Below are 25,777 nucleotides of genomic sequence, written 5' to 3' on the forward strand. Positions count from 1 at the left end.
CAACGGTTCTGAGTGGCACACTGGCCCTGAGAGCAGAGAGAGAGATGGCAGAGTTCACACCAGAGTTCCTGGTGCAGGAGCAAGCACCAGGAGGTGACTTGGATTCTTGTGGGGACTTCCCAGCTTGTGGTGAGGGTGCCAGGCTGAAGTGGACACAAGCACCTTGCACAGTTTCTTAAAAGGCTTCTGGGTCTACAAACTAGGCCCCGTGAAACCCAGTTTCAAAAACCTGATCTATGGCAACGACAATACACTTTTAGAAAGGGATTCTTAAGTCCCTTGGCTGAGCCCCTTCTCTCTTTCCAGGTACCCAAGGAAGGCAGTTCTTAGACAGAGTGGGGGCTGGGCTGCATGGGGTCTTCCCTGCTTGTTTGGAATTTAAATTCACAGTTGTAAAGGGACTATGGGAGTCATTTCTGGAAAAGCTGAGTTACCTCCTTGTGAAGATGACCTCTTGGGCCCCTTGGAGGACTGCCCAGAGCCCCTGCCAGGTAGTCCCTGTACCCCCCAGCCTCCAGGGAGATGTGGCTGTCTCACTCCATTCAGGTAGAATTCCTAGGGCAGCTGTTCCCTTTCCCCGTTTCTCCAGGGACAGAGGTAGCTGGAAGGTGTGGCCCTACTGTCAAGAGACCCCTACTTTGTGAATGTTGGGGGAAGGACTTTGTGGTCAAATACATTTGGAAGACACAGTGTCCTTCCTTTCCCTTGGAAACACACAATGCCCACTAGCATAGTAAAGGCTCTGAGAAGTCCTGCAGTGCAAAACCTGTTAACCTTTCTTCAGTGTGACAGTTCCCACACCTATTTGAGCAGAGAACATTTTTGGCTTAGGACACCTGCCAGTGTTCTTTCAAATATCTCCAGGCCCAGGGATGCTTATTCCTGGGAGACCTCTCCATTGTTGGATAGTTCCAATAGTTCCAACCTTTAGGAAGCTCTTCCTAGAGCATTAGCCTCTGTAGCAATGAACCTCCTCTTTGCTGCTCAGGTCTACCCATTGGTGGTTTGAGAACAGTAGCAAGGTGTCACAAGGCTTAACAGATGGCCTTTCCCTGGGCCCAGCCCTTCTGTACAGACATGGCCATTAAAACCCTTAGAGGAGTAGCTATAGTGTCCTGCTTTAAAAGGCCCCAGTCTTGACAGTTTCCCAAGGGTTTGGATGTGTCACCTGTGCCCTCAACAGGTGGAGATAAGCCCACGGGCTGCCTGACCAGTGTGGATGTGTGGAACAAAGCCACATTTCTGCCTGAGGATATGAGGTGCCCATGTTTGAGAATGGGCTTAAGGATCTCCAGTGGGTTCCCAGCAGCCTTTGTGGTCTGTGTGTGTTTAGGGGACAGCCCCAGGGCCTGGGAGCAATGGCCATTCTATTCCAGTCCAGAGTTTGGGAGGATGCTCCCAGCTCTCTTGGCCACCCTTAGGAAGCTGAAGTGTGACTCAGGCAAGGAGGACCGTCATTTGAGAAGCTGTTGGCTGAGGCAACCTGACCCTCCCTCTGTCAGATTACGTTGACTGGACAGGCATGGGCTCAGAGGAAAGACCACACCTCGTGGACCTTCTGAGTCAGGTGGGAGGGAGGAAAGCAGACGGCATTAGTAATCAGTAAGTAGTAGTGGCAGGGAGCCAGATGCCACCAGTACCCAGAGGAGGGCTTGGGGAGGAGATGGCCCGTGTGGAACAGTCCCCTGCTCTTGGGTGGTGCTCTATTCATGGCCTCTCTTTCCTCATAGCTCCCATTTTTTGCAAAAGAGGACACAGAGGCCTGGCAAGTCACCTAGCCAGTCAGTGGGAGAGCTCGATCTAGAATTCTGTGTTCCAGCTATGGGTTGCCTCTGCAACCCGTCCTGCAATTGGTCCCCAGGTTTGCCCTCCCCTTGATCAGCCTCCGGGTCCCAGTGAGGGCAGGCAGCAATCCATCTGGACAGGGGCATCCTATCAAGCCTCAATGCCTCCGACATTTTGTCTCTGATCCCCAAACTTTCTGGAATTGCTGAATACTGGTCATGGGTACTGGATTTCCTACCATGTCCCTGTTCCAGCCACTCCCCATCAACCCAGCATGGGGGCATGAGTCCAGGGCTGGCCTGCTTTAGGAGAAGCAGAGAAGATGGGCACTGAGTACTTCCTACTGCTTCTGCACCAATATCCTAGCCTGTGTGCAGCATCCCCATTGTTTGGATAGGGAAACTGAGGCTCTTCTACAGAAAGATGATGCATTCGGGGAATCAGTAGCAGAACCAGGACTCCAGCCTAGGTCTCAAGTCCTCGATCTGTTGTGTGTGTGTGTGTGTGTGTGTGTGTGTGTGTGTGTCTGTCTGTCTGTGTGTGTGTGTGTGTCTGTGTGTGTGTGTGTGTGTGTGTGTGTCGTGGTGGTAGTGATGGCATGTGATTCTTTATTCAGCCCTCCTCTGGCCATACGGGTCTACTTGGGGTTTCTGAAAACATCAAGCACTCTCCCTCCTCTAAGCTCCTGCACTTGCTATTGCTGCTACCTAAAATGCCATTCCCTGCCCTTGTACATGGACACATTCCAACTGGCTTCTTTATGACACAAATGGATGTCCTTTCTCTGAGGGGTTTTACTTGGCTGCCACCAGGAGCAGATCTCTCTCCAGCTGCTGTGAGCCTGTGAAAAATGAGTTGTAGGTGCTCTGGTAAAGCATGTCTTTTTATTTTATTTTATTTTATTTTTATTTATTTTTATTTTTTATTGAATCTGGCTCTGTCACCTAGGCTGGAGTGCAGTGGCACGATCTCTGCTCACTGCAACCTCCACTTCCCCCCAGGCTCAAGAGATTCTCCTGCCTCAGCCTCCCTAGTAGCTGGGATTACAGGCACCCACCACCACTCCTGGCTAATTTTTTGTAAAGCATGTCTGAACGATTGGTCTTGTCCTGTAATAGCAATGTGTGTGTCTGTCTCAGTAGTTAGACTGTCAGCTCCCTGAGAGTAGGAATCTTGTCTTTTCTACTTAGTAATCCTGGCATCTGGTTCTTAGTGCGGAGGACATGCTAGCTGCTCAGTTAATGTTTTCTACATGGGTGGGTGTCTTGAATTGTAACCTCCCCTCCTCCCTTCCACCTCCAGACTTGTGAGCATGTAAGTACTCTCCTGGGCTACTTTGCCTTTTGTTCTGTCTCACAGAAAAAAACTATTTATTGATTTCTTGATTAATTGGAATGAGCTGACTTGGGAGATAGTGAAATCTTGTCCCCTACAAGTGTTTCAGCAGAGGCCTGGGTATGCTGATGAATGGTCCTTGACCTTTTTTGGTTAGGGACCTCTTTGAGACTCTGAAGACAACTAGAGTTTCTGCTGCCAGCACAATGCACAGAACAGAAGCATTCGTGCACATGCATATACACATGTGTGCATGTGATTTCAGGGGGACCGTGCACACCTTCATGCCCACAGTGGATCACAGATCAAGGACCCCTACAATGGAGACTGCAAGCCTCATCGGTACTCCAGACCGAGTACAGTCTAGCTAAATATGCTAGACTTTCCAGTCCTGGGATTCTCATATTCTTGCTCTCTGCTTTCATTCAACGAATATGCTCTAGCAGTAAGAGGCAGCCCGGTCCCCAGTGCTTACACACTAGCTGGGCAGAGGGCGTATAGCTGTGAAACGCGAGCACCTGTCAGGTGAGTGGTGACCCTGGGCTGGAGCTGTTAGAACCAAGGAGGAAAGGGATCTCCTCAGGTCTCCTCTGCTTTGTCCTGCTGCCACTGTCTGTTCCCCCTTTCCTGGGTCCTTTCCCTATTTCTCTCTGCCCACTCCCCCACCAAAAATAACCTGGACTTGTGATTTAAATAAGAATCTTTTGCTAAGCACTGACTGTGTCCAGGGAACTGTGTTTTACATTTGCCGGGTGAATGGGCCTCCAGGAGGCAGTGGTGCCCTCTGGGGTCCTGGGTGAAGGGTTGCTGTGCCTGTCGTGGCCAGTCCAGCACTGTCCTGGCCCATGGGTCAGCTTTAGACCTGGGAAACAAACAGAGTCAGGGGCTGAGCACAGCTGAAGACCCTCAGTCAAGGTGTGGCCATGTTTTCCCTTTGGCTCACTTCCCACCTTGCCCACGGGCTGTCTCCTTGTCTCCCTGAGATGGGCTGGTGTCCACCTCTGTGTATATCGGACATGTATGTGTTTGACCAGCCCCAGATAGATGCCTGAGGTGGAGGAAGTACAGATCCCCTTGGGACAGGGGTGGATTCATTGGTGAGATGAATGGTCTCTTGTCCCAAACAGAGGAGTGTGGGTGCGTGTGTGTGTGTGCGCGTGTCTGTGGGGTGGAGTAGGGGTGGCTTTGGGATAAGAAAGCGGTTGTTCAGCTGATGAAAGGAACCCCTACAGAGCTGGGGACTCAAATCAGAGTTCCTCCTCCGGGGCCTTCTCAGGCCTGGGGAGCAGGACTCAGCACTTGCTTCTGCCTTGCCTGGCAGCCTGGCCCAGACGCTGCCTTCTCCATGGTCTCACTGTGGCCATATCCTTCCCAGCACATGCTGCTCCCCATCCTGCCTGCTGTCACTGCCTCTCCCGTCTGTCTCTTGTCCTGTCTCTGTGCCCTCTCTTCTCCCTCTGGGCTGCCCTCTGCAGCTTCTACCCCCCTGCCCTAACTCCTGCTATCCCTCACCCACTGTGCCTACTTACTGTCCTGCAGGGAGGGAAGAAAAGAGAAGAAGTCCTGCTGGTCAGGCTCTGGGGAGAACTGGAGTCAGCCTTGGAAATCTCTGCCTCTGTACCCTGTATTCTGCAGCAGAACCACCATCCCCAGGGCCTGCATCCCTCATGCAGCCCAGAGACACTGGTCCCTCATCTTGCAAGGGCCGAGGGGCTTAGCATATGATGGCGCAGGGCCTCCGTGCCAAGGAGAGTGGTCTGCACCTGGCGTTTTCCTCTGATTCCCCTTCCTATAGGGGAGGTCAAGCCTTGGAGACCATGTAGAGGCTGAAATATAACAGGGCAACACGTGCTGGCTGTGTTACCTTGAACAAATCGCTCAGCCTCTCTGCACCTCAGTTTCTAGCTCTATAATATGGGGCCAATAATGCCCATTTGAATAGTATTCTTGCCAGTTATGAAGGGACTAAGAAAGGTAAAGGATTTAGTCAAATATATGACACACCACATGATCAGAGTAAACCACAGGCTGAGCACAGTGACTCATGCCTATAATCCCAGCATTTTGGGAGGCCGAGGCAGGCAGATCACTTGAGCCCAGGAGTTTGAGACCTGCCTGTGCAACATGGTGAAACCTCATCTCTACAAATAACAAATACAAAAAATCAGCCAGCCATGGTGCTATGCACCTGTTGTCTTACCTACTTGAGAGGCTGAGGTGGGAGAATCACCTGAGCCCAGGAACAGTAGGCTGCAGTGAGCTGTGATTGTGCCACTGCACCCAGCCTGGGTGACAGAGTAAGAACAGTGAGACCCTGTCTCAAAAAAAAAAAAAAAGTAAACTATAATGTCTTCCCACCTACCTTTCCCCAACAGCCAAGCAAAAACCCTGGAGAAATTCCAGCACTGGGCAGGAGTGTGATGCATGGTCCCCCAGATGTGGTGTGAGGGTCACATGCTTCCTGCTAGCTGCTGGGGTCACTGACCTAGGGAGGAAAGAGAGGTGGCCTCTTCCCTAAGGCTGGTGATTTGGGCCTAGATGGCCCAAGGGCTTCCACTTACCGCATAAGTGGGTGTGCCCTGCATTAGTGCCCAGTGCAGCCTAATCTAAGGTGGGAGTGCCCCTCCACTCGGCCCATGGAAATGAGAAGACCGCTAGGGCATCTGTCACCCTGTCTGTCAAGTGGGCAGGCCCTTCCCTGCTGGTGCCCATCTGCACCCAGGGCAGGCTGTGGGGCAACGGAGGCTTGCAGAACTTTTGTCTTCAGGGATGTCCAGCCTTGTGGGAGAGGTGAGGAGGCCTCACCCGTGGGGAGAGATTAGAGACCAACTTCAGAGTTCCACCTGTCACTCAGGAGGGGCTGCGCCATGATCCCTGCCCCCCCTCCTGCCAACCACAGTGCTGGACTGGGCTACACTGGGGTCGGAGGGATCAGCGAGGCTTCTGGTGGGGGTCGGGGCCTCTATGGCCAGGGGGAACTTCAGGAGCACCTATATCTGTGCTTTTCATGCTTTTCCTTGGAGCCTGAGGCCTGAGTAAGGGGAAGGGATGGGGTCAAGGCCAAAACCCTGGAGTTAGAGCCCGATCTGGAGCCAGGCCCTGGAGGGGTTCTGGATGGACACAGAGAAGAGCATTCCCAGGGTGAGGCAGCAAGTGCGGGCTGGAGGGAGAAAGGCAGATCTGCGCGGTGGGCATGCGGGGAGGAGTAGGGTTAGGGCCTATAGATGAACATTTCTAGGGCTGCCGTGCGCTCCAGCCACAGAAGGAAGGCCACAGAACAGAGGGTGCCTGTGTTGGCCTCTGCATGCCAGGCTCCAGGGACGTCTCTCAGGACCCTGGTGTCTGGACCCTAGGAAAGCAGGACCGCAGGGATCGGCAAGGTCGCCCTTCTTCCCCGCTCCATTTTACACTGTAGAGGTGGGAAACCCAGGAGGCCAAGCCCCAGCTCCGAGCAGGAGAGGATAGAGCTCTGTGTCCTGGCCTCTGTTCCATCCAGTCCCCACAGGCTGTGGAAACAACCAGGAGGCTGATTTGCCTTTCACCTCCCTGGCCCGAGCTCAAACGGGGCTTCGGAGAGGAAGCAGCTCACTGCCCCACCCACCCTTCACACCGGCCAGCCAAGCAGGACTTCTGGCCCTGGGGCCTGTCTGGGTGCCCTGGTCTGCGTCCCTGTGCCCCTGTGGGCCTCAGTTTCCCCATCTGTCATGTGGGAATGAGGTGGGATCAGCTGATGGTCTCTGCCCTTTTGGCTCTAAGGTAGTGTTCGTCTGGAATTAGGGCTTGGGGAAGGGCCCTAATTCCCTGCAGCCAGGCTGGAGGGCACTAGAGGTGGAAAGGCCATGAGGAGGGGAAGCTCTGACGTCGCTTCTCTCACTGTGGAGCTGCCTGGGGCAGCAGCAAGGCTGTGGCCCTCCAGAGGGTGGGGTGTCGAGCTGCCAAGGAGAGGGCACCCGCTTAGAGGCCTCTGACTGCCCAGGGATGCCTGTGGGGCCGTCCGTGGGCAGGGGACCGTGGCCGCAAGATGGGGGAGAGGTTTTTCAGGGTGTAATTAGTGCACTTTCTGGCACCCACCAAACTTCCCCTTCCTCTTGACAATTTGCTGCCAAACAGCCTGATTCCTGTGGACTTGCTTAAATCTTATCCAGGGGGGAAAAAAAAAAACAAACCAGAAGGAAAGAAAGAAAGGAAGAAAAAGAAAAAAATAATAAGTGGGTTGTTATTTGTGAAATTGTGTTTCCCAGCCATGAGGGTGAGTCACACCATTTGGGGCTTCAAGTTTCTTGTTTGGATGAACTTTTCTCTGGGAGGCTGGGGCGGATTTGGAGGGGGAGGGGGCCTTCTGGTGTGGGGAAAGTCTTAGAGTCAAGATAAGGGGAGACCCTGATGGTTGGGAAGTCCAGGTGCTCCAAGGCTGGGTGGGACAGTGCTGGTTGTACCTTAATTGCCTAGGGGAGCTTGAAAAATACAGATTGGGCTGCAGTAGGCGGGGGTGTTGTTGCTTCATGGGGATGGAGTTTCAGTCTGGGAAGATGAAAAAGTTCTGGAGCTGGACGGTGGCGATGGCTGCCCAGCAGCGTGAATGCTCTTAATGCCACTCAACTGTACACTTAAAAATCATTAAAATGGTCAATTTTGTTGTGTATATTTTGCCACACACCTAAAAATACAGATTTCAGGCCCTCGATTCCAGGTGGCTGCTTTGGTAGGTCTGAGGTGAGGCCCAGAAAACTATTTGTCATAAGCTTCCCAGGTCATTCAATGCAGGCTTGGGCACACTCATGTAATCTGTAAAATGGGATAGTGACTCATAGAGTTGTGGGGAGAATCAGCTGTCTCAATACGTGCAAAATTTCCAGTGCCGGGGTCACAGTAAGAGCTTGGTCTGTGTCACTATTATCCTCTGATCTGGTTTTTATCAGAACTCTCCCCGGCGCCCTGGAAGGTCGACCCCCATTGGCTCCCACAGCTCCAGGGATGGGGGACCCTCTGCTTCTCAGGGTGGACTGCTCCATCTTGGGCTTATCTGAGAGCTGCAGTCCCCCTCAGGCTGAACGCAGGTCGATGTGGAATCTTCCACTCTGGATTTGGTGGTCGGGCCAGGCAGTGATAGAGAAGTTACAGTCAGTAGGACCCATTGAGATCCTTCCCAATCTCTATAGATGACTGTGTGCTGGGCTAGCCTGTGCCGGATGTGGTGTCTGTGTCTTTCCTTCCACATCCCAGGCTCTGCTCCAGATGCACACGAGAGGGAACAGAGGCCCAGAAGGAAAGGGCTGTGGTCGCACAGCCATGTGCCCTGAGGCACCAAGAATATTAGTGACACCCAGATGATGAGGACCATGTCGCTGGAAGGGGAGTGGCAGATGCCTGCAGATGGAAACAGTCGGGTGGCTGGGACACATACTTGTGCAAAGTAGGATCTACTTCAACTGGGGGAGACAAGGCTGTGCCCTGTGCTCTGGGGCCAGCCCGCAGCTTGCCTCCCTTCCTATGCTAAGGGAACACAGAAAGGACTGTCCCCAGCCTGGGCTCCTGTCTGCCCCATCTTTGTAAGGGAGCCTGAGGCCCTTCCTTTCAGTGGCCCTGCTTCTCCTTCAGCCTGGAACTCCCGAAAATAAATCCTTGTCTCCCCATCAGACACTAGGCCCCCCAAGGTCCGTAGCTTATTCCTGCAGTTCTTGAGCACCTGTGCTGGGGCCAGGAGATACCCAAGCCCCAAGCCCAGATTTGTGGTTGACCCTCCTGAGGAGGCCGCCTCTTTCAGCCTTGGCCTTGCTCCAGGAAAGGGGGACCACTGGTTGCTCCCTGTCAGCCCCACCTTCGCTAAATTCCAGTGCACGAGGCAGCCCGGAGCCCGGGACTCCTATAAATAGAGGCTGTATATACCAGGAGGGGGCCTGGGCCACGTCTGCTGTGAAGCTAAGCAAGATGTCTGGTTCCTGTCATCTGGAGGTGAGAGAGATGGACCACTTCCCTCCTTGGGCTTCCAGAGAGGTGGCTTGGCCGGGCTGAGGGCTCCCCACACACAGACTATACAAGCCTCGGGCTTCAGGAAACCTGGCAAAGGGCTGGGCTTCAGCCTTCTCTAGTGTGAAGCGGGAGCAATGCTGCAAGCTGACGTTTCCCCTTCCTTACAAGGTGGGGAAACTGAGGCAGCAGTGACTTTCCTAAAGTCACCCCAGAGCCCCAAATCTGACAGGTTGCTTTCTACTCTATGTTCTTACCTTGTGGCAGTATGTTAATAACTAATGGTAATAATAATAATAGCCATCATCATCATCGCCATTTACTGAGTGGTTCTGAAGTGCCAGGCATGAGATAATCCACTTTCCATTAGTGACCTCGTTTTAGTTTCATAAAAACCCTAGGAGGAGTTGTTACTAGGCCCATTTTACAGACAGGGTCACCGAGGCCCAGAGTAGTTAACTGGCTTGTCCATGGAGACACACTAGTTAGGATCTGAACTCAGGCTTCTGGAGCCCAGAGCCCTCAAGCTGAAGATTCAGTGTGAATCCATGCGTGTGTTTGGGCTGGGGGTTATGGAACTTCTCCCAGGGCCGCGGCTGCAGCGTGCATACCTGTGTCCCAGGGCCGTGGCTGCAGCGTGCGTGCCTCTGTCCCAGGGCCGTGGCTGCAGCGTGCGTGCCTCTGTCCCAGGGCCGTGGCTGCAGCGTGCGTGCCTGTGTCCCAGGGCCGTGGCTGCAGCGTGCGTGCCTGTGTCCCAGGGCCGTGGCTGCAGCGTGCGTGCCTCTGTCCCAGGGCCGTGGCTGCAGCGTGCGTGCCTCTGTCCCAGGGCCGTGGCTGCAGCGTGCGTGCCTCTGTCCCAGGGCTGTGGCTGCAGCGTGTGTGCCTGTGTCCCAGGGCCATGGCTGCAGCGTGTATGCCTCTGTCTCCCACAGGCACTGAGCAACAGTGTGTACAAGGGCGCGTCGCCCTACGGCTCCCTCAACAACATTGCTGATGGCCTCAGCTCCCTCACCGAGCACTTCTCAGACCTGACCCTCACCTCCGAGGCCCGCAAGCCCAGCAAGCGGCCCCCACCCAACTACCTGTGCCACCTGTGCTTCAACAAAGGACACTACATCAAGGACTGCCCCCAGGTAAGGCAGCCCTGGCCCAGGGGATGCTCTTGGGCTCCCCTACTGACCTGCGGACAGGCTCCTGTGGGTGGGGCAGGCAAAGCGGTGTCCCCAGGGCCCCTTCCACCAATGAGGGGCCCCGTGGTCCTCTGGCCTGTACCCTTTTGTCCCCACTGGGATTTCTGAGGCAAGGCTGGCTGCTGTGGTCAGGACAGAGGCCCATCTTCGGCCCACGCTGGTTGGTCAGCAATCAGGGTGGGGGATTTTTGGACCCAAACTGGGCCCCCAAGGAGGTTCTGTGCCTTCAGGTCTCCACCAGTCGTTTTTGCTAGGTAGGGCCTGTTCTAAGGGGGCAGCCTCCTCACAGCTCCCTGGAGGCCCCATCTCATCACATTCACGGGGAAGGAATGCAGGCTCTGGGCCAGGAATCCAGATGTGCACCCCCTCCCCCGGACCCCACCTCTGCCTCCTCAGCCTGTGAGGGAAGAGGGGAGGGACCCTGCCCCGCACTCTGTGCTCCCAGGATAGGTCTGGGCGAAGGCTTCAGGCACTGCAGGGCGGAGCATCTCTTTCTTGGAGTGAGAAGGGGTGGGCAGATCCAGGCCCCCACCTGACCCGATGCTTCAGTGTGACAGAGTGGGCCTACCATGCCAGCCCACCCACAGGATGGTCCCTGACCCTGATAGACATGGTTTAGGGATCCTGGGAAGAGAGGGTAGCAGTCATTTTAAATACAGCATGAGATTATCAGTGATTTTTTTTTCCTATTAGTTTTTCCTATTTTCCAACTTTTGTTAATAATGTGGCATTACTTTTACTTTACATTTGTAATGGAAATGGAATCCTGGAAACTCTGGAAATGCATGTAGTGTTCCCCTCCAGATGTTGGAAACCGATGCGTGGTTGGGTGGGGCTGGGTCCCTGCAGGACCAGTGGGAGGCCAAGATGTGCTTGTCATTCATTACATTCCCAAACTCTGCTCAGAAACGGCCACACCACACTTCAGGTCCTTGCCGCTTAAAGTACAGCCCTGGCAGACATGCATCAGTGCCTTCAGGGAGCTATTACAAATGCAGGCTCTCAGGCCCACCCAAAGCAGCATCTTAGCAGGGTCCCCAGGTGATCCGTGTGCCCCCATCACAGACTCCGCATACATAGTGGGAGCTGACCCACTGATGACTTTCCTGCAGACCCCACATCCCCAGTGGGTCCTGTCCTCCCCCTTAATATACATAGTAAGCAGGAGGCCATTGGCACGAGTGGCTCCCAGCAGAGAGTGAGCACCCTCTGTCCCCCTGAGGTTCTCTGGATAGAATGAGGGGCAAACAGGCGACTGAGGATCTGGTTGGTCCTTAAGCCGTGCTCATGGCCTGTGCAGTCCATAGCCTGTTGCACTTTGTCCAGCTGAGCCCCAGCACAGCGGCCCCCAGCTCATGTGCACACAGCCATCCACAACAACCCTCCCCCATCCCCTGCCTACAGCCTGGGAAGTGGGCAGAGCCAGACTGAGCTCTATTAAGGAGACAGGCACTGTACTGAGTACTCTCCAAGCAGTATTTCATTTAATGAAACTACTCTATGTGTTAAGTGCTCTATTTGCCTCATTTTCCATGGTGAAACAGATGCTTCGAGGGAGGAAGGGACTCAGACAGGATTATTGAGCTATCAGTGGAAGAGCTGGGATTTTAATCCAGGCAGGCAGGTGACACTCAGACATCAACAGGGGCTCTGGGGCCCCAAGGAGGTATACTCACTCTGGGCTGGCAGCCTGGGAATGCCTCCAGGAGAAGGGCTTTGGAGAAGGGTGGCAGAGCCTCCCCCAGGGTGACCAATATCCAAAGGCAATGGATGTGAGCCAGAGGCCCGGGGATGGCAGAGGTTGTGTGTGTGTGTGTGTGTGTGTGTGTGTGTGTGTGTGTATGTATGAGTGTATGTACACATGCATGCGCCATCCTCTCTCCTGACAGCCAGAGCTCTTCTAAGTGCTGGGGCAGAGGGTCCCTGGCACCTCCCAGCACAGCACTAACATGGGATCTTCCTTCATAGAGATCATCATCTCCTATCGGACTCTTAACTCTATGGCAGAAGGAGGAGCAGCGGCCTCATTGTACAGTCTTGGGGAGGTGGAGAGGGCAGAACGAGATCCTCAGTCTCAGAATCTCCATATTCTTTGCCTCCTTGACCTCCATGTCACTCCAAGCTAAGACCCACATGATCGATGGGGCCTCAGTTTCTCACTGGAGCTGATTGAGGCCTTCTCCTGGCTTCATCCCAAACTTGATTCTGTTCCACACTCCTGAAGGCCCAGGCACCTTCCTCCTCCCTTAATGAGTGGTGGGAGGACAGATAGAAGCTCGCAGCATCAGTTTTATCACCTGTCCCATGAGGCTAAGGAGAGCACCGACACCCAGGGTATTGTGAGGACACAGTGAAACTATGCATAGAAGGTGCTTAGCACAGTCCCTGGCACACAGGAAGTGCTTGGTAAATGTTGGCTAGCATTTTCTTCTCCTTTGGGTCACTATGAAGAGTGCAACCACCTGGCAAGGCACTAGGTATTTGGGCAGGCTGAAACCTGATTGGATGCTGTCTACCCCTCACCTGGCCATGGCTCCAGGGGCAGGTGCTGGGCTGGATTCATCTCCGTGCTCCTCACCATCTGACCACGCCAGCTAAAGGAACCTCACACACAGCAGTGCTCAGTGAAAGGCTCCCTGAAGGGAGGAACGGGTTGACAGGGCTTTTGTAAACCTCAGAAGGAAACCTGTGTCACAAATGAAATAGTGTGTTAGAACTTAACTTCCATAATATTTAAAAGTAGAATGATTTTCTTGGGAACAGCTTTATGAGATATAATTCACTTACCATATAATTCCCATTTGAAGTGTACAATTCAGTGATTTTCGTATATGCCCAGAGTTGTGCAGCTGTCACCTCAATCAGAGAATATTGTCATCATCTCGGAAAGGAATTTCATATTCCTTAGGTATCACCTCTTTTTTTTATTTTTTGAGACAGAGTCTGGCTCTGTTGCCCAGGCTGGAGTGCAGTGGCATCATCTCGGCTCACTGCAACCTCCACCTCCTAGGCTCAAGTGATTCTCGTGCCTCAGCCTCCCAAGTAGCTGGGAATCCAGGCCCTGCCACCATGATCAGCTAATTTTTCTGTTTTTAGTGGAGACAGGGTTTCACCATGTTGGCCAGGCTGGTCTCAAACTCCTGGTCTCAAGTGATCCACCTGCCTCAGCCTCCCAAAGAGCTGGGATTGCAGGCGTGAGCCCCCTCGCCTGGCCCAGGTATCACCTCTTGATCATCTATCCCCTCGCATCCATAACTACTCATCTATTTCTCTCTCTGTAACTCTGTCTATTCTGGACATTTCATGTAACTAGAATCACGTAATGTGTGGTCTTTTATGACTGGCTTCTTTCACTTAGCATAATATTTTCATGGTTCATCCACGTTATAGCGTGTCAGGAAGCGTTCCTTCCTGTTGTATTTTCTGAAAGAGTTTGTAAAGAATGAGCACTAATTCTTTTTCAGATGTTTGATAGAATTCACCTGTGATGCCATCTGAGCACGGCCTTCTTTTGCGGGTAGATTTTTGATGATTGCTGTGAGTTCTTTACTCATTATAGACCTATTCTGATTTTTTTTTAATTTCTTTTTTGACTCAGTTACTATAGTTTGCATCTTCCTGGGCATTTGTCCATTTTACCTAATTTGTCTAATTTGTTGGCATACAGTTGTCCGTAGTATTCCCTTATAATCCTTTTTATTTCTGTAAGGTCGTTAATAATGTTCTTTCTTTCATTTCCAATTCTTGGAATTTGAGTCCTCTCTTTTTTCTTGTTCAATCTAGCTAAAGTTTTGTCAATTATTTTGGACTTTTCAAAGAACAAACTTTTGGTTTAGTTTTCTCTATTTTTTTCTATTATTTATCTCATTAACTTGCACTTTAATCTTTATTTTTAAGTTATATTTAAAATACATATGACATAAAATTTACCATCTTAACCATTTTTAGCTTACGGTTCAGTGGCATTGAATACATTCACATTGTTGTATGACCATCACCACCTTCCAGCCACAGAACTCTTTTTATCTTGCAAAACTGAAATTTATCTCGAAATTTATCTTGCAGAACTGAAATACTGTGCCTATTACATAATAATTCTCCCTCCCTGCCCCCAGCAGCCACCATTCTACTTTCTGTCTCTATGAATTTGACTACTCTAAGTACCTCGTGTAAGTGGGATCACATGGCGTTTTTCCTTTTGTGACTGGCTTAGTTCACTTAGCATAATTTCCTCAAGTTTCATCCACATTGTAGCATGTACCCGTTTCATTCCTTTTTAAGATGGAGTAATACTCCATTGTATGTATATACCACATTTTTAAATCAGTTCACCCATCAATGGACAACTGGATTGCTTCCACCTTTTGGCTATTGTAAATATTGCTGCTGTGATCGAGGGTTTATAAGTATCTTTGCTTGCCTTCAATTCTCCACTCCAATATTTATTATTTCCTTCCGTCAGCTTACTTTAGATTTAGTTTGCTCTTCTTTTTCTAGTTTCTTAAGGTGGAAAGTTAAGTTACTGATTTTACATCCTTCTTTTCTTTTCTTTTCCTTCCTTCCTTCCTTCCTTCTTTCCTTCCTTCCTTCCTTCCTTCCATCCTTCCTCCCACTCTGTCACCGAGACTGGAGTGCAGTGTTGTGATCAAAGCTCATTGCAGACTCAAACTCCTGGGCTCAAGTAATCCTCCCATCTCAACCTCTGAAAGAGCTGGGATTACAGGCATGATCCATTGTGCCTGGCCCCTTCTTTTCTTAATGTAGACGATTATAGCTATGAATTTTCCTCTGAGCCCCATCCCATAAGTTTTGGTATATTGTGTCCTATTTTCATTTATCACAGGGCATTTTTTTTTTATTTCCCTTCTGATTTTCTGATTTCCTCTTTGACTCACTGGTTATTTAGGAGTGTGTTGTTTAATATCCACGTATTTGTGTGTTTCCCAAACATCTTTTAATGATTTCTAACCTTATTCCATTGTGGTCATAGAACATATTATATTAACCCTCCTAAATGTATTGTGGATTGTTTCAGAACATAGCATTATGAGTTATTCTGGAGAATGTTTTGTGTGCACTTGAGAGAAATGTATTCTGCTGTTGTTTGGTGGAGTGTTTTATAGATGTCTGTTAGGTCTAGTTGGTTCATAGTGATGTCTATGTCTTCTACTGCTTTGTCGATATTCTGCCTAGTTCTTTTATTATGATTTTAAGTGGGGATATTTAAGTCTCCAGAAATTATTGTTTGTCTATTTCTTTCTTCAATTCTGTCAGTTTTTGCTTCATGCATTTGAGTGTTCTATTATTAGGTGCACCTTTGTTTATAGTTGTTGTATCTTCTTGATGGATTAATCATTTTATCCTTATAAAATGTCCTTTTTTATCTCTAGTAACTGTTTTTTTTTGTTTTAAAGTATATTTTGTCTGATACTAGTATACCTAGCTTTCTAATAGTTGCAGATTACATGACAGATATTTTCCCATCCTTTTATTTTCAATCTATTCATATATTTGAATTTAAAGTGCATCTCCTGTAGATAGCATATAGTTAATCTTGTTTTTTGTTGTCTAATCTGAAAATCCTTGCCTTTTGATTGGATTGTTTGATCCACTCACATTTAATGCTCTTTTTGACATAGATTTTGGTCTGTCATTTTACTGCCATTTGCTTTCTAAATTACTCATGTCTTTTTTAATTTCTCTATTCCTTCTAAAGAATAACCAAATAAATTGCTTTCTTTTGCATTAATTTTCTAACTAACATTTTAATTTCTTAAATGATTTTTTTTTTTTTACTATGTTTTGTGAGTTATTTTCTTAGGGTTGCTCTAGGGATTATCTTATACCTGTGTCTTACCAGAATGCCTCAGATTTATAACTTGATTCCTGTGAGATATAGAAATGTTACTCCTATATAGCTCTATTCGCTCCTTGTTTTGGCTTTCAGCAGTTTTACTATACTGTGTCTGTGGATCTCTTTATGTTTATCCTGCTTAAAGTATGTTGAAGTGCTTGTATGTATTGTTTAAATTTTTTCATCAGATCTGGGAAGTTTTCAGCCATGATTTCTTCAAATATTCTTTCTGCTCATTTATCTCCTCTCCTTCTGTGAGATGATTTTTAAATGATCTAAATGCCTTAAAAACCTTTAATGGTCTAACTGGGAGTAAAATGTGCAGAACACTAGGCCAACCCTGCCTAGGTCCTGAAGCTGCCCATGGAGCCCCAGGGGTCTGAGGAGGGCAACAGTGAAAGCGAGCTTAAAGCATTCACTGCCATGGGAGCCAGGGGTTGGTCACTTATTAGTTGGTCCTTTCTCACCTTAAGAGTAGGACGAAGGTGTCCAGAGCTCAGCTCATCAGACTGATGGGGCCTCTCACATATCCCCACGGCAGTGGGAGGGGGATTGGGCCCTGGCAGGAAGACTGGGAACCCCCAAAACAGAGGGAGAAGGTGCTAGAAGCCAATTCTGAATATCAGCAAAGGGCAGTCCTTCCTTGTGGAGTGAGGCTGTGCCTAGGCCATGGTCCACCTCCAGCCAATGTCAGCACTGAAACAAAAAGGATTAGGACTCAAGAGTGTCTATCATTTGCTTCTTGAAAAAACAGCTGCTGTTGTCCCTATGCAGTGTACCAGTCATCTAGCCCAAAGGTAATAATAATATTATACACTATGCAATAGTAGTAGCCTCTAAGCACTGAGTTTACCACTGGGTTTAGCATGTTCTATGTATTAGCTCATTTAATGCTGTCAAAAATTGCCGGGCGCGGTGGCTCAAGCCTGTAATCCCAGCGCTTTGGGAGGCCGAGACGGGCGGATCACGAGGTCAGGAGATCGAGACCATCCTGGCTAACACAGTGAAACCCCGTCTCTACTAAAAAATACAAAAAACTAGCCGGGCGAGGTGGTGGGTGCCTGTAGTCCCAGCTACTCGGGAGGCTGAGGCAGGAGCATGGCGTGAACCCGGGAGGCGGAGCTTGCAGTGAGCTGAGATCCGGCCACTGTACTCCAGCCTGGGCGACAGAGGGAGACTCTGTCTCAAAAAAAAAAAAAAAAAAATTTATCTCAGTAGGTACTATAGTGATCTTCAATTGCCAGATGATAAAACTGAGACTCAGAGAAGTTGAGTGACTTGCCCAACACCACACAGCTAGTGAATATCAAAGCTGGAATTGGAACTCAGGTGCTCCTGATTCCAGAGCGCATGCTTTTTCAGTATCATCCTGCATCGCCCTTGGCATCCAGACTTTGATCTCCACCATCATTCCCAGAAAAATCAGGGTTCTTTAAAAAGATAGATGACTGGAAGTAGAGAGGGACAAGGACAATGTAGGCAGAGGCCATCCTAGGCCTGGTCTGGCCAAGTTGGCTTGCCTGGTAGTTTCAGCACCCTGCCTCAGGGTGTCTGCTGCCCCAGTTTAGTCAGGCAGATCAGGAGTGGGTTGGGATTACCAGCTCTGGTGGCAACAGAAAGCCCACTGACTGCAGGGAGGCATGGTTGATATGATATCTCCTGGGCCTGCCTGCAGGGTCGCCTGGTATCTCGTTTTGGCCTCTGCACACTAACGGGTCAGGACTGTGAGGGCCTGAGCAGCAATGTGTTGCTTTGAGCCAGCTGCACTTGCCTCTAGGGATCTGTGGTGGGGGTCTGGCGCAGTGCCACATTTGTGCCCAGGACACACAGTCTGTCCAGGACAGAGCAGGACTCAGGACATGTTCCCATCGCCCAACCATTCCTGAGAGCTTCTTGTGCACCAGGCCTGTGCTAGATAAGGCCCTTCCCCTGTCCTCAGTGGGACAGATAGAAAAAGTGTTGGCCACTCTGGGGGAGCAGGGCTGGGGTGAGTTTTGCTGTGCAGGCCCGGCTCAGCCTGGAGCTTCGTGGGAGGCCTCAGAGAGGAGGAGCTTGGATTTGGAGTGGGGAAGGCTTTCAAGCGAGCGTGTAAATAACAGGAATATGCTTTCCGGGCACTGTGAGCCCTGGCCACAGCAGGCGCTCCTGGGGGAGGAGTGGGGGTGTGGCTGGAACAGGTGATGAAGGGCTTGTGTGCCAGGCTGCACAAACTTGGACTTTATCTGGAGGCCAGGGAGAAGGGTTTTAGGTGACATGCTCAGATTGGCATTTTGAAAGATCCTGCTAGTGGCAGGTTGGAGGCTGGGCTGAAGGAGGCAAGAATGCTAAGGAAGCCAGGCCCTGAGCATGGATAGGGCTGATAAGACTGGACACAAGACAGTGGTGAGCAGAGGCTGAAGGGAAGGGAATGGATTCTGGAATGGAAAAGCACCATCTATAGGCTGTGGTGCCCAGTGAGAGGGAGAGGGAGCAGGCAGCAAGGAGGGCTACCAGATCTTTAGGGTGGCTGCCTGGGCAAATGAGCTGCCAACTGGGATACAAGTACACATGCACGAACAGGTAGGCTCACCTTCATTTACCACTTCTGTGGTTATTTATTGAATATCTACTGTGTGTCAGACGCATAGTAAGCACTAGAGGACACCACAATGAGCAAAACAGGAAAGGCTCCTTCTGTCCAGGAGCTTGTGTTTCGGCTGGTGAAGTCAGGCAGTAAGCACACATCAGTGGGAACACAGGCAGCTGTCAGATCCGGTGAAGAACACAGAGGGTGCTTTCAGAGCGTGCACCGGGCTGCCTTCTCCAGGAGTAGCAGGACTTAGTAGTTAGTAGCCTGCATGCCTAGGCCCATGATACTTTTAGGGTCCACAAATATGCTTCTTTTTCTTTTTCTTTTCTTTTTTTTTTTTTTTTTTTGAGACAGAGTCTCGCTCTGTCGCCCAGGCTGGAGTGCAGTGGTGCGATCTCGGCTCACTGCAACCTCCACCTTTTGGGTTCAAGTGATTCTCCTGCCTCAGCCTCCCGAGTAGCTGGGATTACAGGTGCCCGCCACCATGCCCGGCTGATTTTTGTATTTTTAGTAGAGATGGGGTTTCACCATGTTGGCCAGGCTGGTTTCAAACTCCTAACCTCAAGTGATCCTCCTGCCTTGGCCTCCCAAAATGCTGGAATTACAGGCGTGAGCAACTGCACCCAGCCACAGATATGTTTCTATTTGTATTTATTTATAACCAGAAGAGAAAATTAGTATAATAATGAATATATAATTATGAACTCAGCCTGGAGATTTGTGTTTACACCAACGCAGTCAGAAAATATGTGTGTGTGTGTGTGTGTGTGTATATATATATGTTTTTGTTTTTGTTTTTTTAGATGGAGTCTCACTCTGTCACCCAGGCTGGAGTCCAGTGGTGCCATTTCAGCTCACTGCAACCTCCGCCTCCCAGGTTCAAGCGATTCTCCTCCCTCAGCCTCCCGACTAGCTGGGATTACAGGCACCTGCCAGTACACTTGGCTAATTTTTGAATTTTTAGTAGAGACAGGGTTTCACCATGTTGGCCAGGCTGGTCTCAAACTCCTGCCTGCCTCGGCCTCCCAAAGTGCTGAGATTACAGTCATGAGCCTCCATGCCCGGCCAGAAAATAAAATTTTTAGTAAGGTTTTATGCAAAAATGGGCCACAAAGGCAAAAGTGCCCCGGGTCCACAGAAGTCATAATGAAGCCCTGAAGGGTGTCTGGGGCAGCTTTCGATTGGGTGGCCACTGTGGGTCTCTCCTATGATAGGACATGAAAATTCCACATACTGCCGCTCCACTAAAGCTCAGGCAGGGTGAGGTCCACATGCCCACAGTAACGATCCTGATGTTGACATGGGTGATATCTTGTTGAGGTCAAAGGATACAGCCTTGAATTTTTAACCCAAAGACCAGAGTTCAAATTCCAACTCTGCCATTTAGCTGCTGTGCAACCTTGGGCAAGCTGCTCACCTCTCTGGCCACCTTTCCTCGTCTGTAATTTGAGGTTGGTGCCTTGATGATGTACTCAGTACCACTGTAGAAACAGAGGCTGGGGTGGTGGTGGGGTTGTGCACCTTTTCCTAAGCTCTCCCTTTGCCTTTCACGGCTGTCAGGCCCAGGCACGCCCAGCCTGGCAGCCACCCTTCAGGCACTGACCTGGGAACAGAAGCTTTCTAGAACCCATTTCCATCACTTCTGAGACATTGTTAGCGGTACTCGTTACTCCTTTGAGGGAGGTCTGAGGGGTGTTGTCACCTGTGCCTCTTGTGTCCAGCTAAGAACCGGTGCTGTGAGAGGTCTGGGAGGGCCCGAGCCCAGGGGAACTGCCATTCCTGAGTCAGCATGCCCAGGGCTGCTAATGAAATCCAGATGTCAGACAGAAAACAATCATCGCCCCCACCCATCTGGCAGCTCGGGTTTCTTGGAGATTGCAAAAGAAGAAGAAAAATAGAGCCGAGAGAGAATGGAATCCTAGAACAGCTGAGATCTTAGAGACGGGATGTAAATAGTTTCAGGGTCTTGCTGGGGGAAAGAGCAGGAGACAAGGGAAAGAAGGGGCTGACCCAGTCCCCCTTCTCCCTCATCCACGTCTCTGCAGCCCTCGGACCCCAGCCCCTGCATTCCTCCCCAGGCCAGAGCAGGCTGGTCCTTGAGGGGAGTAGGCTGTGGGAGACAGCAGGCAGGGCCGAGGCCCCCAGCCCATGTCTGACCCTTGCCTACAGTTTCCAACCCCTCATTCCAGCCCTGACCTCACTGCAGGTCTGGGTGTCCTCTGGGGCCAGAGTGGCTAGAGCGCAGGGAGGGGACAGGCCAAAAAGGACTGACGCTAGGCAGAATTGTGGGCTGACTAGAAGCTTCTCAGAACCCCAGAGCTGAGTGGCATAGGGATAGAGGATGAGGGGTATGGTGGGCCAGCTGGAGAACCTAGCCTCTTCTTCCCACCAGGGCAGCCTCACACATATCCACCTCACATGTTAGAGAGCGTGCAAAGGAAAGGCTCTCAGGCTTATAAAGTTTAATACCATTGATTAGTTCAGACCCATCAACGTACTGGTGGGGAAACTGAGGTTTTCTCACAACACTGGGGCTAAGGACTGCCTGTCATAAAAAAATCTATAGAAGGCCGGGTGTGGTGGCTCGTGTCTGTAATCCCAGCACTTTGGGAGGCTGAGGTGGGCAGATCGCCTGAGGTTGGGAGTTTTGAGACCAGCCTGGCCAACATGGTGAAACTTCATCTCTACTAAAAATACAAAAAAATTAGCCAGGTGTGGTGGCACACACCTATAATCCCAGTTACTTGGGAGGCCGAGGCAGGAGAATTGCTTGAACTCAGGAGGTGGAGGTTGCAGTGAGCCGAGATCGCACCACTGCACTCCAGCCTGCGCAACAAGAGTGAAACTCTGTCTCTAAAATAAATGGATAAATAAATATTAAAAATGCATACAGGGACGGAGAAAGAGAGGGAGGGGCAGAAAGATAACACCACAGACAAAAAGCCCTTTGAATGTTAGACAGTGGAATTAGCAAAGGAAGTGTTATACTGCCACCCACTACTCATTAGCAAATATCCAGAAGGAAGGAAGGGAGGGAGGGAGGAAGGAAGGAAAGAAGGGAGGGACGGAGGGAGGGAGGGAGTAAGGAAGGCAGGAAAGAAGGGAGGGAGGGAGGGAGGAAAGAAGGAAGGAAAGGAGGGAGGGAGGGAGGGAGGAAAGAAAGAAGGAAGGAAGGAAGGAAGGAAGGAAGGAAGGAAGGAGGGAGGGAGGGAGGGAGGGAGGGAAGGAAGGAGGGAAGGAAGGAAGGAGGGAGGGAAGGAAGGAAGGAGGGAGGGAAGGAAGGAGGGAGGGAGGGAAGGAAGGAGGGAGGGAAGGAAGGAGGGAGGGAAGGAAGGAAGGAGGGAAGGAAGGAAGGAAGGAAGGAAGGAGGGAGGGAGGGAGGGAGGGAAGGAAGGAAGGAAGGAAGGAAGGAAGGAGGGAAGGAGGGAAGGAAGGAAGGAAGGAAGGAAGGAAGGAAGGAAGGAGGGAAGGAGGGAAGGAAGGAAGGAAGGAAGGAAGGAAGGAAGGAAGGAAGGAGGGAAGGAGGGAAGGAAGGAAGGAAGGAAGGAAGGAAGGAAGGAAGGAAGGAAGGAAGGAAGGAGGGAAGGAGGGAAGGAAGGAAGGAAGGGGAAAGGGAGGGGGAGAAGAGGGAGGACAGACAGCATCATTCTGTGTTCCCACAAGGAAGGACTGGGCCCAGGGCAGGTGGCATAGCAGGGGATGGGTGCTGCAGGTAGCATTGCAGGGGGTTCTTCTAGAGCCTGGGCTGGCTGGCCGAGGGGCCTCAGCTGAGGTTCTTCCAGCACTTGGCACAGAACCTGGAATGTCGTGAGCACTCAGGAAATGTCAGCTGGGATGGGTGTTACTGGGGGTGCCGTGCCTGCCGTTTGGCAGGTGGTGGCTTTGGCATAGATGCTGATGTTAGGGTAGTGCCCCAAACCCAGCGTCTGGGCCTCGAGGCTCTCCTCCCTCCCCTGCCAAAGCCCTCTCTTTTCAGTGAGGTGCCTTCGAGCACAGCCCTGAAGCCAACCTGCCTGTGTTCCACCCCGGCGCCACCTTGTAGCAGCAGTGCTATGTGCCTTTGGGAAAAATTCATTCAGTCTTTCTAGGCCTCTGTTTCTTCCTCTGTAAAATGAAGATATTAAAACATCCTACTTCATGGGATGCTGTGAGCCTGAGTTATTTTATCTGAAGTGTTTATAAGAGTGCCTGGCACCTTGCTCGCACTGCAAGTAGTAACTCTTGGGACTCTGTTAATTACTGTCAATTTTTAAAATTATTATTATTATTATCATTATTATTTTGAGAAAGAGTCTCTCTCTGTTGCCCAGGCTGGAGTGCAGTGGCATGATCTCAGCTCACTGCAGCCTCTGCCTCCTGGAGCTGCAAGCAATTCTCCTGCCTCCTGAGTAGCTGGGACTACAGACGTGAACCACCACACTTGGCTAATTTTTGTATTTTTAGTAGAGACAGGGTTTCTCCATGTTGGCCAGACTGGTCTCAAACTCCTGGCCTCATGTGATCTGCCCACCTCAACGTCCCAAAGTGTTGGGATTACAGGTGTGAGCCACCGTGCCCAGCCTACCGTCATTATTATTATGCCTCAACTCTGCTGTTTCAAACTGGCTTGAGAAGTCCCAGGGGTCTCAGAGACTGCTTCAGCACTTTGGGGATCCACAGAGGTGGCTGGAGCCCTCCCTTCCCACCCTCATCCCCTAAGAGAGGGGCTGCCTCTGGAAGGGGCCGCAGAGAGGCCGGGTGACAAGGCTTGCTTTCTCAGGGGTCTTGGGGAGGGGACAGGGGAGGGCCCAGATGACTTTGAATCCCTCAGGTTGGCTTCGGGAACTGAGTCCTGGAGACTCTGCTGTGCCCAGGATGGGTGCTGTGGGAGGAGGGGCGATGCACAGATGGAAGGTGCCCAATGCCACCTGTGGGCTGTCAGTTCCCCTACGGCCCAGGGAAGAGGAATCTCCCTAAGTGCTCGCCCTGGCACAGGCAAATAGGAGCAGCTGCTGGGGGTGGAGCAGGGGTGGGAAATTGGATGGGTGGGGCATGGAGTGTGAGGGCTCACGGGAAGCCACTTTTACATCCTTCCTGCTGCCTCTTGCCTGGCAGGAAAGAGCCTAGGAGGGCCAGTTTCACATCCTCAGCTGCCAGTTCTGCTTTTAGAAGAATCACAGTTGATGATTAGGAGTCCCCAGAAATCTCGATGTATCAGTGGCCTCACCTTCCCAGCCCTCTGCTTCTGAGCCTTAGGGACAGAGATGTTGGCAGAGCCTGGGAACTAGGACCAGTCCTGGTCTTGAACTACCTGCAGGGCCTTGTGAATGGAATGCTGGAGCACAGCAAGTGCATCCTTAAGCTGAATAGCTCCAAGTATCACCTCCTTCGGGAAGCCCTCTCTGATTTCTCATTTCCTCCAAGCTCAGAGGGACTGGCCTCCTCTGAATGCCGGAAAGGCTCACTCACTCACTCACTCATTTATTCCTCACCTGCCAAGGGCCTCCAGTGTGCCAGGCCCTTGGTCTGCCCCTCTCACATGGCTTACTTTTGTCTTGGAGTAACTGAAGTGCCCTTTGCTGTGAAGACTCCGGGAAAGGTTCTGGCTGGGACATCCCTTGGTCCCTCAACCTCAGTAAGAATAGGAGAGCCCCAGGCAGCGCAGTCCCACTGAGCTAGACTCAGAATTCACTTTTGCTGTTTCCCAGCTGTGTGTCCTTCGCTGTGTTGCCCAACTTCTCCCAGGCATCTGTAAAATGGGTTCACCATCCTTGCAGAGCGTGTGTGTGGAAAGCGTCTGATGCAGGGCTTGGCATCCCACAAGCACTCAGTAAGTAAGTGGCAGCCCTCGCTGTTGGTATCACTTGTTAGGCCATGGGGCTTCCTGGGCCAGATCTGCCCTCATTTGTAAAGTGAGGCTCATGTACCTGATGGGAGGGTTGGTGTGAGGGAGATGAGAAGCAGCCCGGATGCCTGGGAAGCAACACGCATCGGAGCCCCTCTCCTTCTCCCCGACCCACCCCTGCAGCTGCTTAATTACATGCACGCACGCACAGGCACACATGTGCACACATGCAAGCGTGCGTGCATGCACACCTCCCTTGGGCTCTCCAGCCTCAAGGCCTTGCTCACACTGTCCCTGAGCCTGCAATGTCTTTCTCGCATCTCTTCCCTCCTATCACCCTTTAAGAGCCCAGCTTGAGCCCACCTCTCTCAGGGAGTCTTCCCCAACCATCCAGGGCCTCGGGGCTCTCCTCTCTGAACCCCAACTTGTCAGGACAGCACTTCTACCCTAGAACCTGGTTTTAAGGCCCTCAAGAGTAAGAAATCTCAACCAGATTTCTCACCTTTTCCCCAATCCCCATCTGGCCCCTAGGGGACAGAGAATGCCCCTCTTTGGGTGGGCTTCACTCTGCCCTGCCCTAGTCCTGGAAGGTAGCCCAGGCTGGGCCTTTTGACCTCTGCTGAGCCTTCTCATCCCCACTCCACCTGTGCTATGGCCTCAGCCAGTGCCTCTCTCATATCCCCCACGTTCAGCCCAAATGCATCCTCTTCCATGGTGCAGCTCCTGTGCCCTTCTGTGCCCCCTGGGCTGGCTCCTACCCATGTGCTCCCGCCCTGCCTTGCTGAGCCGTGCCTAGCCCAGGGCTGATCCTGGCACAAGCCTGTCTCCTACTTCCTGAGGCCACTTCCCAGGTGGGGTCTGTGTCTGCCTGGCTGGCAGAGGGAGCATGGCCTTGGGGTCAGAAGGCCCGAGCTCTCATCCCAGGGCTATCTCTCAGTAGTTGTTCAACACTGGCCAAGTCGACTTTACCCTTGGGCCCCCACACCCCCATGCATGAAGTGGCATCAGCAATGAAGCCTGTCTCTCAGGGCTTCTGTGAGATCCAGAGATGATCAGACAGGTGAACGCGCTTTGAGAACTGTGAAGTTATACCATTTGCTCCACTGCCCAGCGAGCAGCCACATTTGCTGAGATGATCAGAGGTGTGCGAGCGAGGGTGTTTAGGCCTTGATGGCTGCTGTGGGCCGACCCCTGCCTCAGCTGCCATGGGGTCTTGTAGGCATATTTGTGAGGGCAGCATTTTCCCTTTCCAC

At 51.3% G+C, this 25,777-nt stretch overlaps 1 protein-coding gene across 1 annotated transcript in view; it reads left to right on the forward strand.

Annotated features, from left to right (window-relative positions):
* Positions 1 to 25,777, forward strand: part of ZCCHC24 (zinc finger CCHC-type containing 24) — a 63,352-nt gene that overhangs the window by 3,219 nt on the left and 34,356 nt on the right. The window contains exon 2 of the mRNA XM_005565326.4: positions 10,020 to 10,220. Coding sequence (XP_005565383.1) covers positions 10,020 to 10,220 — 201 coding nt within the window. The remainder of the gene's footprint in view (positions 1 to 10,019; positions 10,221 to 25,777) is intronic.

The sequence above is a fragment of the Macaca fascicularis genome, chromosome 9, assembly GCF_037993035.2.
Source record: "Macaca fascicularis isolate 582-1 chromosome 9, T2T-MFA8v1.1".
Taxonomy (NCBI): domain Eukaryota; kingdom Metazoa; phylum Chordata; class Mammalia; order Primates; family Cercopithecidae; genus Macaca; species Macaca fascicularis.